The sequence below is a fragment of the Ascoidea rubescens genome, assembly GCF_001661345.1.
Source record: "Ascoidea rubescens DSM 1968 unplaced genomic scaffold ASCRUscaffold_11, whole genome shotgun sequence".
Taxonomy (NCBI): domain Eukaryota; kingdom Fungi; phylum Ascomycota; class Saccharomycetes; order Ascoideales; family Ascoideaceae; genus Ascoidea; species Ascoidea rubescens.
In genome coordinates, this window is record NW_017962923.1 from 237,790 (window position 1) to 254,201 (window position 16,412).

The 16,412-nt window shown below is 33.4% G+C and overlaps 8 protein-coding genes across 8 annotated transcripts; 3 read left to right on the forward strand and 5 right to left on the reverse strand.

Moving 5' to 3' along the window:
• Positions 1 to 560: 560 nt before the first annotated feature.
• ASCRUDRAFT_76966 (glycoside hydrolase family 5 protein) lies at positions 561 to 2,623 on the reverse strand. Its single transcript, XM_020193679.1, has one exon. It carries the CDS (start codon positions 2,159 to 2,161, stop codon positions 662 to 664), a length of 1,500 nt encoding a protein of 499 aa, XP_020045909.1. The 5' UTR covers positions 2,162 to 2,623; the 3' UTR covers positions 561 to 661.
• A 503-nt stretch (positions 2,624 to 3,126) lies between these two features.
• ASCRUDRAFT_9271 (SPRY-domain-containing protein) lies at positions 3,127 to 5,415 on the forward strand (the record flags this gene model as incomplete). The annotated part of the gene is made up of 1 exon (XM_020195107.1): positions 3,127 to 5,415. One exon carries the CDS (start codon positions 3,127 to 3,129, stop codon positions 5,413 to 5,415), a length of 2,289 nt encoding a protein of 762 aa, XP_020045910.1.
• Positions 5,416 to 6,755: 1,340 nt separating this feature from the next.
• TAM41 (putative phosphatidate cytidylyltransferase) lies at positions 6,756 to 7,913 on the forward strand (the record flags this gene model as incomplete). Its single annotated transcript, XM_020189555.2, has 2 exons — positions 6,756 to 7,504; positions 7,820 to 7,913. Coding segments are annotated over 2 exons (843 nt in total), but the record flags the coding sequence as incomplete, so codon positions are not given.
• A 137-nt stretch (positions 7,914 to 8,050) lies between these two features.
• ALG2 (GDP-Man:Man(1)GlcNAc(2)-PP-dolichol alpha-1,3-mannosyltransferase) lies at positions 8,051 to 9,409 on the reverse strand (the record flags this gene model as incomplete). Its single annotated transcript, XM_020191962.1, has 1 exon — positions 8,051 to 9,409. The coding sequence occupies one exon, from the start codon at positions 9,407 to 9,409 to the stop codon at positions 8,051 to 8,053; it is 1,359 nt and encodes a 452-aa protein (XP_020045912.1).
• A 232-nt stretch (positions 9,410 to 9,641) lies between these two features.
• ASCRUDRAFT_76969 (uncharacterized protein) lies at positions 9,642 to 12,031 on the reverse strand. Its single transcript, XM_020193680.1, has one exon. It carries the CDS (start codon positions 11,668 to 11,670, stop codon positions 9,664 to 9,666), a length of 2,007 nt encoding a protein of 668 aa, XP_020045913.1. The 5' UTR covers positions 11,671 to 12,031; the 3' UTR covers positions 9,642 to 9,663.
• A 674-nt stretch (positions 12,032 to 12,705) lies between these two features.
• On the forward strand, positions 12,706 to 13,035 carry ASCRUDRAFT_76970 (uncharacterized protein). Its single transcript, XM_020193681.1, has one exon. The coding sequence runs from the start codon at positions 12,794 to 12,796 to the stop codon at positions 12,977 to 12,979; it is 186 nt and encodes a 61-aa protein (XP_020045914.1). The 5' UTR covers positions 12,706 to 12,793; the 3' UTR covers positions 12,980 to 13,035.
• A 762-nt stretch (positions 13,036 to 13,797) lies between these two features.
• ASCRUDRAFT_37199 (uncharacterized protein) lies at positions 13,798 to 15,603 on the reverse strand (the record flags this gene model as incomplete). The annotated part of the gene is made up of 1 exon (XM_020190752.1): positions 13,798 to 15,603. The coding sequence occupies one exon, from the start codon at positions 15,601 to 15,603 to the stop codon at positions 13,798 to 13,800; it is 1,806 nt and encodes a 601-aa protein (XP_020045915.1).
• Positions 15,604 to 15,764: 161 nt separating this feature from the next.
• On the reverse strand, positions 15,765 to 16,260 carry ASCRUDRAFT_110010 (uncharacterized protein). Its single transcript, XM_020188734.1, has one exon. The coding sequence runs from the start codon at positions 16,113 to 16,115 to the stop codon at positions 15,864 to 15,866; it is 252 nt and encodes an 83-aa protein (XP_020045916.1). The 5' UTR covers positions 16,116 to 16,260; the 3' UTR covers positions 15,765 to 15,863.
• Between the last annotated feature and the right edge of the window lie 152 nt (positions 16,261 to 16,412).

Consider the following 16,412-nt stretch of genomic DNA (forward strand, 5'->3'; position numbering starts at 1 on the left):
TAATTAGTAATCTTTTAGATGAGTTTTCTTGTTGAGGATTAGTTGTATATTTTGATTGGTTTTGTGAGTTTTCAAATGAACTTATAAATACAGAGTTACCAGGTTTTTGTAGTCTTTCACTAGTTACACTAGTTAAAGACAAAGTATTTTTATCATCCTTATAAGCATTGTTCTCATTTTCATTTTCATTCTCCTTATTGTTCAATCCAGTCATTTTAAAAAGTAGCAGTTCTAAATTGTATGGAGTAAATAGAGATTAAAAACAGCTTTCAGACTGGAAGTTGAATAATAACCATGAAATACCAAGCAAAACAAACTCAAGCAAATCCTCTCTCTTCTATTTTTGCAGCTCGCTATTTGTATCCAAGTCTCATCAATCTTTACCCCAGGTTTTTGTTTCTCCAACAAAAACAGATGGAAAACAGCTGAAGCCATGAATCAAACAAATACATCTGCCTAGAATCCGCTTAGAATCCGCCTAGAATCCGCTTAGAATCCAGCCGGTACCCTTCTTCTGCGCCGCTCAGCACCGGATCTAAACATGCACTACAGATGTGTGCGTTGATTTTGCTGATTTTGTTGATCTTACAGATTGAACTGACTAGGACAATTGAAAATTTAAATATAAACTATGCTGACAATATAATGTTTCTATATATTTCTAAAATGCAGCCTTTTGAAATTCTTCAATTCCTGCAGTGTATCCAGAATCCCACTCCCAAATTTTATCGCTTGAGCCTCTAGCGTAAATATGCTCATTTTTTCTGGCTGTTTTAATAGCATTGATTCGACCAATTTTGGACCCATCAAACTTGCTAAACTCAACGGAATCGTTCCAACCTGTTATGAATCCTTCTTTGTATCTGTCATGTTCCCATGCCTCATTTGGATTTTGACTATTCCAATAATTCGAATGATCATTAAAACTACTGTTTAGAATAGTATTAAATTCATTTTCATCAGGAATTCTTTGAGTGTAGGATTGTCTTTGTGGGATTGCTCCATCTTTGACCATCTTGGGAAATCCCCATTCCCCACCATCTCCGTATTGAAACTTATAAGTCCAAAAATAAAAGCCAGATGTCCTTTGATTAAATAAAAATGATAACGCTTGACCATACTCTTTGACTTTTTCATCTCTATTTCCATTAAATTTTTCCCAGGATGAAGAGTCCAACACACAAGAATACTCTCCAACTAAGATATCCGCTTGACCTTCCAAGGTTTTAGGATTAAAAACAGTTTCATCCAATTCACTAATAATTTGGTCAGGGTTTTTGCTTTTATCATCTTCGGAAAAGCATCTATAAACGTGGGAATCAATAACCAAACCCAAATAGCCACCAACTTCCAGCTCCAAGTTATTGACCCATTTAACCCATTGATTTGGAGACCAGCCATCGCTAATAATTATTGGAACATCTGGATTTTTCTTTCTAATATCATGGATTGCTTGTCTATAATATTTATCTTGACTTTCTCCATCACTACTAAATACACTTTCATTAACAATTTGTAAACCAGCTATATTATCATAACGCAAAATATCGCTAGCTATAAACTTAAGACATTTTAAAGCTTTAATTCTATAGCTAGTAGAGCTCCAAAATTCAGGCTCAGATAAAATTTGACCACTGTGATCACCAGTGTTTGCACCACCAGGCAAAGCATGCAAATCAACTAAAACGGATATATTATAAGTAGAAGCTTTCTCAATATAAAATTTCTTGTAGATGTCCCAAGCATTTTGATACACGGCAGATATATCTTCAAAGGGGGTGTCCTCATTAATAAAGCCAGAATTAATTTCCCAGTAACCAATTGGAATTCTAACACTAGTTACACCAATTTGTTTCAAATATTGCCAGTCTTCATCGGTCATAAAACTCTTCCAATGATTCTCTAGCAATTGTCTTGTAGCATCCAACCCATTTTGGGATACATGTTCAGTTATGCAATCTAGCTCTGCTTTTGTATTATTAATGAAAAAATCGCCATACATAAAGGATTCCAAAATAAAGATGGAGCCTAAATTAACACCAAAATTTTTACGTAGTTGATAAATATTCCTTTGATTTGGGGGCTGACCAGGAGCAATTGGAGCTTGTGAGGGGGTTTCAATTGAGTAATCTTTGAAATGGTGCTTCAAATACGAAAACATTATGAGAGATGATAAAATTAAAAGTAAAAGAAAATGAACAAAAAGGATATAAGGGTTTTTCTGCTGAAAGTAGCTAAAGTTATTTTTCTTGGTGTTGTGTCCAAGAGAGTTATGGTTAAGGTTATGGATTGAATTATAATTACAATTATGTTTATAACTGTAACCGTAATTACTGATAAATTCTCTGAAGTGGAAAAAATGAATTTTGAAAAGCAAATCAATTATCTAAGAATTGACAATAAGAGAAAAAGAGAGAAAAGAACATTTATGGGTGAAGATGGAAAGAAGCAGAGTATTTATACTGAAAAAACAGCAGTTGCGAATGTTGACAAGCTCTGTCTATCAGATACAGCTGTGGTGAATTGACTCCAGCAGCAGTCTCTTACACCCTTTACATTGTTGATTTTTTTTCTGTTCTTCTGCTACGCATCGCACCCACTGAACAGCACTGTGATCCAGCACAGTATGCACACACCACGCTCTGGTCACGTAGCGTAGTAGTGGCTTTGCTGATATCCAACGAAAATGTCCAAGACATCTAAGCCATAGCCAACTCACGTGGTTTACGCGTGCTTGCTCTCCGTGGTTTGCGAGAAGTAGAAGCAGATGCTGGATGTCGCTGGGGCCTGAAATAGGGGTCTAGTGTGTCATACTAATTCCCTAGCATTTGCAGTGTTAGCACGTAATGTATCGCGTGACATGCTTATTATATCACCTGCTAATGGCGTTTCAAAGTGCGTGTGCTTCACAAAGTGCGTGCGCGATAGACACCCAGAGACTCTATCACAATTGCTGCTAGGCCACTATCTTTTTTCTTTCTTCCCACTATCTTCAATATTCTTAGATTTATAGTTATATTATACTTTTTCTTCTTCTTTGTTGTATATTTCTCTATTTTATGTTCCTCAGGAATTGCAAATTATAATTTTTTTATTCCCAAGAACCACGTCAAGTCGTCGCCTTTGATGATTAAGTCTTACTGTGCTGTTTTCCTTCTTTTCCTATCCTCTTTAGTTACTCTATCATGGTGTATTCCTCAGCCTGTTTATCTTCACTTTTCAAAGTTGCCAAACCATGATAACGATAGATCAAACAGTCCCAGTTTGTCTGCTAATCTCCACGATCATAATGCTTATAGTCTTAATGATCTTCATAATCTTGATATTTCCGACTATGTGCAGGTTATCAACCGCCCTACTGACACAACTGCTGATAAATACCAATACAAGAAATTACTTTCTGATGACAATAAAAACAATTTGATTTCCAAACACTCCTCTGAATCGTCTGAACCAGTTGAATCTGCTGAACCTGCTAAAAGAGCCAAACCAGCGGAATCCAATAAATATCCAACCACAATTCTATCACCCCCACATTTGTCCTCGCCTTTGTCTTCACCTTTATCTTTATCACAGTTTCATTCACTTTATTCCACCAAAATGCAACCATCTTCTTCGGCTCCATTATTGACTCCCAACATAATCCTATTAATATCTTTTTTTGCCTCTTTACTTTTTTTTGTTTTAATCATTTTGGTTCTATCTTTAATCAAATATTTTTTTTTAAACAAAAATTTCTCTTCAATCAAATTAACTAATGTCAGTCCTGGGTCGTTTGATGATGAGCAATACGAAATTGAACATTTTAATGATTTATCTCCAAATGACCAAATTTTATTTAAACAAGCTAAATTATTTTTCAAATTAAATCCTCCAAATTTTAAGCCTAACAATTCTTTATCTTTATCTCAATGCATATTAATTCAAGAAAAGGGTATAATGGCTTATGATTTTTTACCAAATTCAAATTTACCTAAAAATATTGTTAATATAAATGAGAAATTTGAAATTAATTTTAAAAACAACTCCATTAATAAATTCTTGAATGCAAATTATGGGCCAATATCAATATCAACAAACTTACCAATCCCAACTTCAAATGATGTTTATTATTTTGAATCAAAAATCTTTGATGTAGACTACGATTCAATCTCTCAAAACCAACTGGAAAATCAATCGCAAAGCCCCTTCTTTTCCATTGGTTTATCGACTATGCCTTATCCATTTTTCAGATTACCTGGAAGACATCCCTGGTCTATTGCCTATGATTCTAATGGGTCGAGAAGATTTAATAACTCTTTTCCGATTCCACCACCACAATCGGTTTCTTCTTCTTCCTCCTCCTCTTATTTGCCTCCTCCTCCTCCTCCCCCTCTTCCTACCCCTGTTTCTGCTCTGGCTCCTCTTTATTTTCCCTTCTCTTCTAATCGCACTTTTCCACCATCTTCCTCTACATCTTCATCGAAACCTAAACATTCCTCAAAAAAAGTTAATGAATCAAATATTTTTCCGAAAATTCTAAAAGGTGATGTTATTGGAATAGGTTATAAAACTAAATCGGGTGCTATTTTCTTTACAAGAAATGGCAAGAAATTAAGTGAATCAAAAATCGGTGGCCATGTAAAAAACATTAAAAAATTCTTATTATATCCAATAATTGGTTCGTCTATCAATTGTTCAATTCATTTAAATTTTGGTCAATGTGGTTTTGTTTATATTGAAGCTAATGTGAAAAAATGGGGGTTTACAAAGGATATCTATGGCAATCAACCTCCACCTCCTCTTTATTCAACTTCTTCAAACGATTTATTATTACAGTCAAGCAATTTTTCTAACAGCATTAACATAATTTCAAGAAATTCTTCTTTTTCGTCTTTGAATGATACCTCAAATGAAAATTTGATTGAAATTTCAAATGACGATCTGAATAATAATTCATTTAACAATTACAACAATTCATCAAATAACTCATCCCTCAATAGTCTATCTAGAATATCGTCAAATATTACAAATATTTTCAACAATTCAACTAATGGTTCAAAAAATGGCAATGACTCAAACAAAATTCAAAAAACTTTAAATGAAAATATCATTGAAATACCCAACTTTCCTCCTCCCTTTTGGGCAAGTTCATCGACCATTCTTGACAACATTACGTTGAATACCATCAGTCAAAATGAGTTGCCTCCAATCTACACTTCGGATAATGAGCTGAATCAACACAACACCAGTAGTAGTATAGATAAAGATAATATAGCAGCTGAGACTGCTGGCAAAACCATAAAATTTTCCAAACCAGATATGGATACAGACGAAGCGCACGAACAAGCAGAGACTGAATATAATCAGCAAAATAACAAAGACTCGATAAAGCAAACAAATACAAGTTTTTTTAATCAAGGGAATAGTGCTTGAAATTTAAAACTGATCAGTAAAAAGATGTCAGTTTATAAAGACCATCATCTCAACCAGAATTTAAACGTTTGTACTATAGATTATGTTCGGAGAGGTTGCTTCCGGTCTCTAAGAGCACTAAACATTTATTTTTTTAAATAGCCTATTCATTATTATTCGCTTTGCATAGTTCTGTTATCCAAGTTTCCATTCTCAAGCATTCCTACCGTTTTCAGTGTTTTTGTTCACCGGTCACATGAGCGCTACTTTTCGAATCAACACAAAGAGCTCACAGAGAAAGGCTTCACTGCATCCAGTCAGGATTTTAGGAATGGTTAAGTATAGTCCATTTTGCACAGTTTTGGAGCAGACTTTTCTGTGAATAGCCCTGCAGTCAAAACTGTAGCTATATTTAGTGATTTTCTCTTTTGAGGCCAGTTTTGATGTGTTTTATCACCACGGATTGTGGATCCCAACTCCGGCTTCGTGAAATTTTAACAGATCAAACACAATTGAAGTTTCAAAGAAGTTAGAAAACAAGAGGAATAAAACAAGTTTTATACATGAAGTATGGCTACAGAAAGAAAGCTGAAAATACCTCTACAACAATTAATAAGAAGAATTTATATATAAGTAAATAAAAATATAGAAAGATATAAAGAAAATAATCAAGAAATAGAAATGATAAAAATAACCTCTAAATCATGAGTAACACTAGAAGTAATCTCTATTCTTCTATTCCTAAAATGGAAGAAAAATCAATTCCAAATAAAGATGTACCATCAATATCCTCTGATAACTCCCCAAATCTAGAAAAGGTGAGTCTCAGAATATCCACTATTGTCGCAAACGGATTTGAAAGGATGATATGGATCCTATCCGACTTACTGGCACGGATTTCCCAAAATCGCAACAGTTATTCAACAAGTTTTTTATGTAAGCATTGCCCAATAAACTTCAATAAACAGCTCTTAGGAAAAACATCAAGATTCTGGTGCTACAACTGTTCGTGCACAACTGCCATGTTGAGGTCGACTGTTGTATGTTCTTTGTCTGTCTGCTGCTTTGCAAGGTCAATAGCAATTGCGGCTCCTAAGTGCCTCAGCTCTTCACTCAGAACATTAAACGATAAGGCAAATCTGGAAAGGGAAAATGATAACACCACTAAATACGATTTAGTAGCTTCGTCTTATCTGGCATCAGATATACCTGAGCTTGACACTCCTCAGAAGTTGTCTTTTTACTTGCAAAAAACAAAAAAGTCAGGAAGTTTTCCGAATTTCAAAAATTTTGACTCTCTTCCTATTAATTTTGGAATGAATCAATTCTTGAAATTATCGAATTCAGCCAATAAGTTGTCGCTGGCCAATCCAGATAACTCTATTGATCATATTTTAAAAAAGATTTTGTTTAGTTTTAGCTCCCCGATTGACTATTCTTTTGCGTATGGCTCGGGTGTAATCAAACAATCAAACTATGATAAATTCAAGAAAAAACCTCAAATCGACTTGATATTTGCAACTAATTACCCTAAAACCTTTCATTCCTCCAATCTAAAAGAAAACTATAATCATTATTCTTTTTTGAAATATTTTGGTGCGGATTTTTTACTGTTTTTTCAGAAAATTGGAGCTCATGTGTATTTCAATCCTTATGTTTTAATTGATAATCATCAAATAAAATATGGAATTATTTCAATCGAAAATTTAATTGATGACTTAGTAAACTGGGAAAACTTTTACATGGCAGGAAGACTACAGAAACCAGTCAAAACTTTAATTGAGGATCCAAGATTGAGATTTGCAAATCAATTAAATTTATATAATGCTCTAAATTTGTCTTTATTGTTACTAAATTCCCAAAATAACAATAATTCTAACCAATTTTCAACTTGGGAATTATTTAATAAAATAGCTAGTTTAAGTTATTCAGGCGATATTAGAATGAAAATTGGCGGTGAAAACCCTCATAAAGTTTCAAATATTGTATCTGCTCAATTTCACCATTTCACTAACCTTTATAAACCCTTTATTGAAATTTCCAAAGATGAACAATTTATTTTGCCTTTGAATAAATCCAATGAAACTTATCAATTTAATAATAATCCCATGTATAAATCATATTTGATTGAAAACTTACCTCATAACTTCAAGCTCAGACTATATAAAAGCTATCTCAAATTTTTTCCTTCAAAGTTATCAATTGATAAAAAGGCATTGGATGTTTTCAATGGAAATTCCAAATTTAAAATTCTTGATTTCAATAATCCCCAAAACGTTTCAAATAATATTACCTATACAAGCGATCAAGATTATGAATTTTCCAATGAATATAAGCCAGGCGAATTTTCTTTCGCTATTGCAAAAGATCCCACCTTACACCAACATCTAATGAATGCACTAACAAACACTATTTTTTACCCAAGTATAACACAATCTTCAAAGGGCATCTTAACTGCAGGTTTATCTAAAAGTATTAGTTATGCTTTAGAAAAAAGAAATAAAGCTAAATCTTCATAATTTTTTAAAATTAGATGTATATAATTTCAAAGATTTATAAATTAAAAGCGATTGTCGCATGTGATTAACAAACATTATCTTTCTCCCTCCCTCTCTCTTTTTTTTAATTAAAATAAAACTGTATTTTTAGAGAATTTTTACAGATTTTTTTGAATAACTTCATCAATCTTACTACACATAACCTCTCTTGTAAAATTCTTCTCAATATGGTTGTACCCATTTTTTTTATAAAGAGATTTTTCATTGTCATCCCATTCCAAAATTTTAACCAAGATTTTAAACCAAATATTTGGATCAGTTTCTTTTAACCAGCCAGTTCCATCTGTACCAAATTTATCAATTGGCAAAATGGTCTCAGTTGGACCTCCAGTGACATCAGCTAAAACCAAGGTATTGAATTTCATTGCCTCTAAAGGAACAATGCCAAAATGTTCATATGATGGAGTATAAAGCAAACATTCAGCGTTCAAAATAAATAGATCTTTCAAATTTGAAGAAATTGAAGGCAAAAATATAACCTGATAATTGGAAATCAAATCATAAGAAAATTTTTGAGTCGATGTATTGATTATTGTTGAACTCAATTGTAATTCTTTTGTTAAATTTTCCAATTCCTTTAAATACTCAACATTTTCTATTACTTTTGAATCATAACCGCCTGAAACCAATAATTTAATGTTTTTGCTTTCATCATTTAACAGAGGAATTTTAGAAAACGATTTTATTGCTAATTCAATGTTTTTTTTTCTTTCAAAACGATTGATACTTAAAAAATATTTAAAATTTGGTTTATTTTGTAAAAAATTCCCAAATTCATTAAAAAAGTCATTATTTTGAGGTATTTTAGATAAATCAACACAAGGATAAATAACCAAAGGTTTATTATTTGACTTTTTTGATAACCAAGTGAAGGTTTCATTGAATACTTTTTTTGTGAAATTTGAATTGACAAATATTTTATCAGAAAAATATAATGAAAATTCTTCAATAAAATCAAATGGGATCCTATAAATTTTTTTCAAATTTGAGTCTCTTTTAGCTAAATTCTGATCGGGAAAATGACAATAAAACAAACACCTGGGTATTTTGTAACGCTTTTCGTCCAATATTAATATATTGATGAATAATTTAAGCCAGAATCTATAAAGGAAAATAAACAAAATTGAAATTGGATTTTGGTCTATTATAAAAAAATCATAAGTTTCATTGTAAAAGAAAAGAACATATAGAATTAAATAAATTTGCTTCAAATTATTTATTAAAATGTAGAATTTATTAAAGAAAGTATTTGGAATACCTTGAGCATAGGTTTCGATTTTTAGCTGCGAACAGTCTTCTTTAAAACAATGGTTTGGATCAAAAAAGTTTGTATGGATAGTTATAGTGTGGCCCAAATTTTGCAACCCAATGGCAATGTCAACCATTAATCTCTCAGCACCACCAATGCCTAGATCAGGATGAATTAATGCAATTTTCACTTTGTTTCTCAGGTCCATTTTAGATACCAGTTGTTCTGTTGTAGTGATGAAAGAGGTGAATTTGTAGCTCTTAAATGTAGTGGACAAATAACTCGATTTGAGGGTCAGCTGACCGCAAAGACGTATGCGGAGTACATGCAATAAGACATAGAAATACATTAATATACATATCAGGAGCAGAAAGCAATAAGAGGAAGAAAGACTAAACAATAGCAGTGATACAAAACTGAAAGAAACATAAAAAAACATACTGAATCAAAGAAATGGTTTATTCACTGTAAATATTCCTTTATTTTTCTTTTGATTTCAAAAAGCTTTGACGTGCGTAATTCTTGCTCTTCTTTCTTAATATCATTCATATGCTTCAAGTATGCTTCTTCCTCGGCATCAACATAATCTTTATAAAAATATAGGTCTGCCTCTTCAGGTTTAATAAAACTAGTTTTTTTTACAACTTTATGAACCAAAAATACAATAATGAATACAGGCATCCCAATGTATCCACTAATAAACTGTTTATAATCAAAGCCGTCGATAAATGAAGTAAAATTGCAAATAATTGTCACTATTATGTTAATGAATAACGCAATTGAAGTGGTGTAAGGGGCTCCTGGAGCATAGTAGTGTAGCTCTTCTTTTCTGTTGACTCCCTGTGTTTTAAAAGCTCTGACAAAAAAAATATGTGTTAATAAAATGCAATCCCAGACAATTAAACAAAATGAAGAGGCAGAATCAACCAAATAGTTAAAAACAGTTGTTGAGCCTTGGGTTGAGTTCATAAATGCTAGCAATTCAAAACACGAGACCACAGCAATACAATAACTAGGAATACCAAATCTATTTGTTTTTGATAAAATTCTGAAACAATCACCGGAGACAGACAAACCATAGATAACACGAGTAGCAATATAAAAACTATTGATTGCACCAGAAAGCGCAAATACTAGGATGCATGCGTTAAATATACTTGATAAAATTGGAATTGAAGCATTTTTTATTGCTACAATAACAGGACTGGAGAACGGATTTTGGTTTATTAGTTGTTGATCATCAAAGGCAACGCAAATTCCAATCATTGTAATAAACGAAATATACACTAAAAGTAAAGGATAAACAATGAATTTTCTTGCTTTTGGTATAGTTGCTCTAGGATGAACAGATTCAGCTGCTGTGACAACAAAAGTTTCAACACCTAAGTAAGAATAGCAGGCAGTGACCAAAACAGATAAAAAGGACACAAGTTTGCCCACGTTTCCATCAACAGATTCGGAGTATGGAGCAAAAGGACCAGGATCTTTCCAGTATCTAAAACCAATTCTATCATGATTGGGGCCACCTCCTAACATTAATATGAATAATAAGATCACAACACCAATCATGATTATTAATTTGAAAGAAATGAAGAAAATCGAAAGAATGGCGAATTTGCCTACTCTGACAGTATTAATAAGAATAACAACTACTGAGAAAATAGTGACCCAGACAGCAGGATTAACAGTGTCTCTATCAACCCAATATTGAACAACCAAAGCACCAGCAGTTAATTGGTTCGGACCAGTAATTAAGTTTACAAACAAATAACAATATCCCAAGGCAAAACCAATTGAGGGATCAAGATATCTTGAAGTATAGCCGGAATAAGCGTTTGGAATTGGAATATAGGACATCATTTCACAATAAGAATTTAATAGTTGTAAGGCGACAAAACCCATGACAATATAAGCAATTAATAAAGAAATAGGGCCTGCAATGTGAAGAGTTTTAGCGGTACCAATTAGCAAACCTGTACCAAAAACTATGGTTAAAGTTATTGCAGAGATATCTATGGCTGTCAATGAATGAATAAGTCGATGACCGGGAGTAACGGCGAGAGGTTGGGGAGATTGAACTTGATGTAGTTCATAAGAGACTTGACGATATATGGTCGAGGAAGTACTTGAACTGTTCATTGAAGCATTATCGATATTATTGCTGTCGATATTATTGGTATTTGTATGATTAATGTCAGAAAGTTTATCATTATCGATATTTGAGGATTGAATATAATCAGTATGAACAGAATCATTTTCTGAATAGTTCTCTATGTCCATTGATTTTGAGAAGCCAACAAAAGAATTTCTTCTTTTCATTTTTAGGCCAATATCTTTCTCCTCATCATCAGTATTAGTGTCTGTTGTTTTCTTTGTGTAATTATGAGAAGAAGAGGACTCAAGATCGCTAAATTGCGGGTTGTTTGAATAAGGGTAGTTGTTATCGCTATTTGAATATAAGTAAGTCATATTGAAGAGGTGAAGCTGTTTCTAGAAACAAAAAATGAGACAGAAAAAAATATGAAAAAAAATGGAAGGAAAAGGAAGATAAAGAAGTTCAAAAGTTCATGATTTTATAGCAGATAGTAAAAAAAGACAACAAAATTATTCAGATAGAGTAGTAGAGTCATGATCTGATTAATTATTTTGATATTTGAGAAATTTAGTGAGACGATTTTAGTTTTTTTGTCTTACCATATCAGCAAGAATATCAAGTTGGAAGGACTCAGTGCAGTCTAGCAGAGTAGCGTTCGAAGTCTCGCATGAATATACAGAAAGCTTTTGAAGCCAAGAAAAGTATCCAACGGTGCGCACTGCAACGTATGATGAATGCATGATACATACAGCACAGACACTGGAACTGCGCTAGCCAACAGTTCCGTCGACAGCCGAGAGTTGAAAAAGCAATCAGATACGCGCTGAGACCAAGACCCGAAGAGCTGGTGCCATGTGGAAGGGGTCAACTTTCCGAGTTGGCCCAGCTCGTCCGTGCCCAGCTCGGCCATGAGCCGCAGATGCCTCGAGCCGAAGCCGCTGCGTGTGCTTCTCGCGGGACGCCCGGTCGCTCGGTCTTCTGCCTGAGGTGCCAGCAGTCACTGCTCTGTCTCCTTCCTGAAAGTTCTTCCAGGATAATTTGTTGGTCGGCGGTGACTGTAATGCCGGAAATTTTAGTGGTTTTCAGCGTTTTTGGCGTACTGTAGATGGTTTCTTATTCACGCCCTTACTTTGCAGCTTTCGCCATTTTCAAGCCTCATCGTTAAAATCATCTCCTAGAATTTTATGCCACTTCTTGAACCAACTCTAGATTCTCCCTGATTTCGATTTTTCCATTATTGTGTTTTTCTTTTCGCTTTTTCGCCATCTAGGTATGCTTGTTTTTGGGCGGCAGTGTTATTTTTCCACCAATGCCAATTTTCCGAGTTTTCTGAGTTCCAGAAAACCGCACCATGCCTAGCAAAAATGCAGTTAATAAACTTGCCATTTCTTTTCTATTCCTGGACTTGCGATGATTCAACAGGAGCAAAATCATCACCAGCATTTAATTTAACTTGCCCATAACCATCAACATGCCTTTTTGTTTATGCCAAACGTTATGAGCTCTAGTGCATTAGATAAAGAAACAAGGCTTTTATTAAAGGGAAATTTGGATAGAAAGAAATCAGCCCAAACCTACCAAAGGATAACGAATGTAGTGTCAATGCAATGTATATTAAGATATTTAATCATTAAAACCAAAGATAGATCTATTATTCGAAGGCGTTCTAAAAAAGGATTTTAAAAATTCAAACTATATCTATTGTATTTATAATATTTACTGCATCCACTTGTTTTTCCTCACCTATATACTGAATATTTTTGTATATTTTAATCAGTCTCTTCTTGTGGTTATTGTATGATTTCAAAAAAATTTAATAATAACCAAACGAAATAGCAGCTCTCTATTGAAGGGTAATGCGACTCCAAGATCATATATGAATCCAAAGATATATCAGCATGCCAAACCTCATAGAGTCTATGGCTCACAAACTTTTTCTAATTGTAAATTCAGAACTATATTTTTAAAATTAATAATCGCGATATTTAAACATTTGTCCAGACCCAATATTTTATAGCCTTATTTTGCAATCTTATGCTTTCATTATCTGAAAACGGCATCAAACCTAATCTTAAATGTCAAAATATTCAAGATAAAAAGTGGTATACCTGCATTACTAACAACTGTTTTTTTTCTTTCTTTTTTTGATCTGCGACGTATAAATTCCATATCTTTCTTGTGAATCGAAATTAGTTTTTTTTTCAACAATAAACCACATAATAGAGTGAAGCAACACGGCAACAATCCATCCAATTGAGCCTATCTATACTGTTTGATTATCTGTTTTTCATTCTTTTCATTCTTTTCATTCTTTTCATTCTTTTCATTCTTTTCATTCTTTTCATTCGTTTAAAACTTTATTTTTCCCAATCTTTGTTTTAGAGATTTTTGAAAATTCATGATAAAACTGATCTTATTTTTTTTATGATACACATATTATACCTTTCTTTTCATTTCTTTTCATTTCTTTTTCTTTAATTGAGATAAAATCGCTTATAAAACTATTCATTTAATAATCTCGATAATCTTCTTTTAAACATTTCAAATCTACTTGATGGCTTACTTTCTTGGATTTCTCTTTTTTTCTGCATTTCTTTTAAATACGCCTCTTCTTCAGCATCAACATAATCTTTATAATAATATAGATCTGCTTCTATTGGTTCAACAAATGATGTTGAAAACTTCAATTTATGGACAAGACATATTAACAAAAAAACAGGAATACCAATATAACCTGTTATAAACGACGTATAATCAAATCCATTAGCGGTGTCAATGAAAACAGTGAATTTTGTTATAAAAGTGACAATGATGCAAATTATAAATGCAACCCAAGTTGTATATGGTGATCCTGGTGCATGATAACAAAACTCGGATTCCCTATCAAAGGCTTGTACTTTACAAGCTTTGATGAAAAAAATATGAGTTAATAAAATACAATCCCATAGGATTAATCCAAAAGAAGCAGAAGCATCAACAAAATATGAAAAAATTTGTGTTGATTCCTTTCCAATATTGGTATAAGCAAGTAAATTGAAACAAGAAATTGTTATTAAACTATAAATTGGAATACCATGTTTATTAGTCTTTGAAAATAATTCAAAAGTATCCCCGGAGACAGATAGGCCATAAAGAATACGAGCTCCCATATAGCAAGATGCATTGGCGGCAGAAATGACAAAAACAAGTATGCAGCCGTTGAATATATGAGGCAAAATAGGAATTGAGGCATTTTTTATAGCAACCACTATAGGGCTGGAATAGGGTTTTTCATTGACGAGTTTTGGATCATTGTAAGGAATACATAACCCAATCAACAAGATGATAGAAAAATAGAAAAAAAACAATGGATAAGCTATTAGTTTTTTTGCTTTAGGAATGCTGACTCTTGGATAAACTACTTCACCAATTGTGACTACAAAAGTCTCAGCACCAAGATAGGAATAACAAGCATTGACTAGAACTGATAAAAAGGAGGTGAAGTTACCAAGAGAGCCATCTATTGATTCTGAATATGGAGCAAAAGCACCGGGGTTTTTCCAGTATCTGAAACCGATTCTATCATTATTTGGCTGACCCCCAAGCATTAAAACAAATAAAAAGCAGAGGAAACCCAGGAGGACAAGAAATTTGAACAAGATGATAATGGTTGAATAGATAGCAAAATTTCCTATTCTAACAGTACTTACAAAGGAAACAATTAGAAAAAAAATTGTTATCCAAACAGCAGGGTTAATGGTGTCTCTATCTATCCAATTTTGAATAACTACAGCACCAGCAGTTAATTGATTTGGAGTTATAATTAAATTGCTAATTAAATAACAATAGCCGAGAGAAAACCCGATTGAAGGATGAAGATACCTTGAGGCATAGCCGGAATAAGCATTAGGAATTGGAATATAGGTTGCCATTTCACATAGAGAGTTCATTACTTCGTTGGTTACAAAGCCCATAACAATAAAGGCAATTAATAATGAAGCTGGACCTGCAGTATGTAAAGATCTAGATGTACCAATCAACAAACCAGTTCCAAATATTACACATAGGGATATTGCAGCTATATGAACAGCTCTCAAGCTATGGTAAAGTTTATGACCTTCAGTAACAGCCAAAGGTTGTGGAGACTGGATTTGATGAAGCTCGTATGAAATCTGGCGGTAGACAGTTGATGAAGTGCCGTCGGTGGCGGAGGTACTTATTGAGATATTGCCATCGGATTGAGTATGAAGATGGGAGTTGAAAAAAACATCATTTTGCGACCATCTTGTGAAATTATCATCAAATGTTCTAATTTCACCAACATTCATGAAGGAGCTTCCTGTTGGTAGCTCATTACTGTGATTGAATCTATTTTCAGTATTCTGGTCCATGGCGGCTGATAGTTAGGAACAGTTGCTAGAGTTTTTTTAATTTTTGTGTTTTAAATGTTCTATTTTTGCTTCTCTTCAAAAAAAAAGTATAATGAAATTAATGATCATCATGGGTAGCTTAAGATTAATAGAAAGGGCTACTTATTTATTTGACAAGATTGCGGTATGATATATTATGCTAGTTGTCTATGAGAGTGTTACAGGCATTTTATACAGCTGAAAACCATAAAAAAATGTGAAATTCGATTCCAACTTAGAATTGGAAAATGTTTCACAAAATGTGTTATTTTTTTCTTTTTTCTAGGCACGCGATTGGTCTGGCCGAAACATTTGGGGTCTTCAGGGCTTTTCAGAGTGGGAGAAAACAAGCAGCAGTAATGGGAAAACCGAAAAAAGCTGGGCTGGAGGAAGAAGCTGCCCCTTGCAGCTTTGGCGTTGGGGTTTACCATCTATTCTGATTTGGGTCTGGACGACAATCAGCTGTAGTAGCTGTATTGCCTTTATTTCTTCAGACTATAAATAAACGATGGCAGTGGTTTGCTAAAATAGTAGGTTTCAATCTCAACACCAAATCCTCAGTTCTTCGTCCATGGAGATCTCTTTTCCCCATCTGGAGGGAACAAAGCATTCCCACAAAGATAAGCAACAGCCATTACCAAAGAGCCAGGCTTTTCTCCCTACGAAAAACCTACAGAGATACGCATTCATGCCTAACCCAAAGTATGACAAATTCCACACAGCTACTT

What these genes read in the sequence shown, in the direction of transcription:
- ASCRUDRAFT_76966 (XM_020193679.1), bottom strand. Translation starts at nt 2,161, where the DNA reads ATGTTTTCGTATTTGAAGCACCATTTCAAAGATTACTCAATTGAAACC.
- ASCRUDRAFT_76969 (XM_020193680.1), bottom strand. Translation starts at nt 11,670, where the DNA reads ATGACTTACTTATATTCAAATAGCGATAACAACTACCCTTATTCAAAC.
- ASCRUDRAFT_76970 (XM_020193681.1), top strand. Translation starts at nt 12,794, where the DNA reads ATGAGCTCTAGTGCATTAGATAAAGAAACAAGGCTTTTATTAAAGGGA.
- ASCRUDRAFT_110010 (XM_020188734.1), bottom strand. Translation starts at nt 16,115, where the DNA reads ATGGTAAACCCCAACGCCAAAGCTGCAAGGGGCAGCTTCTTCCTCCAG.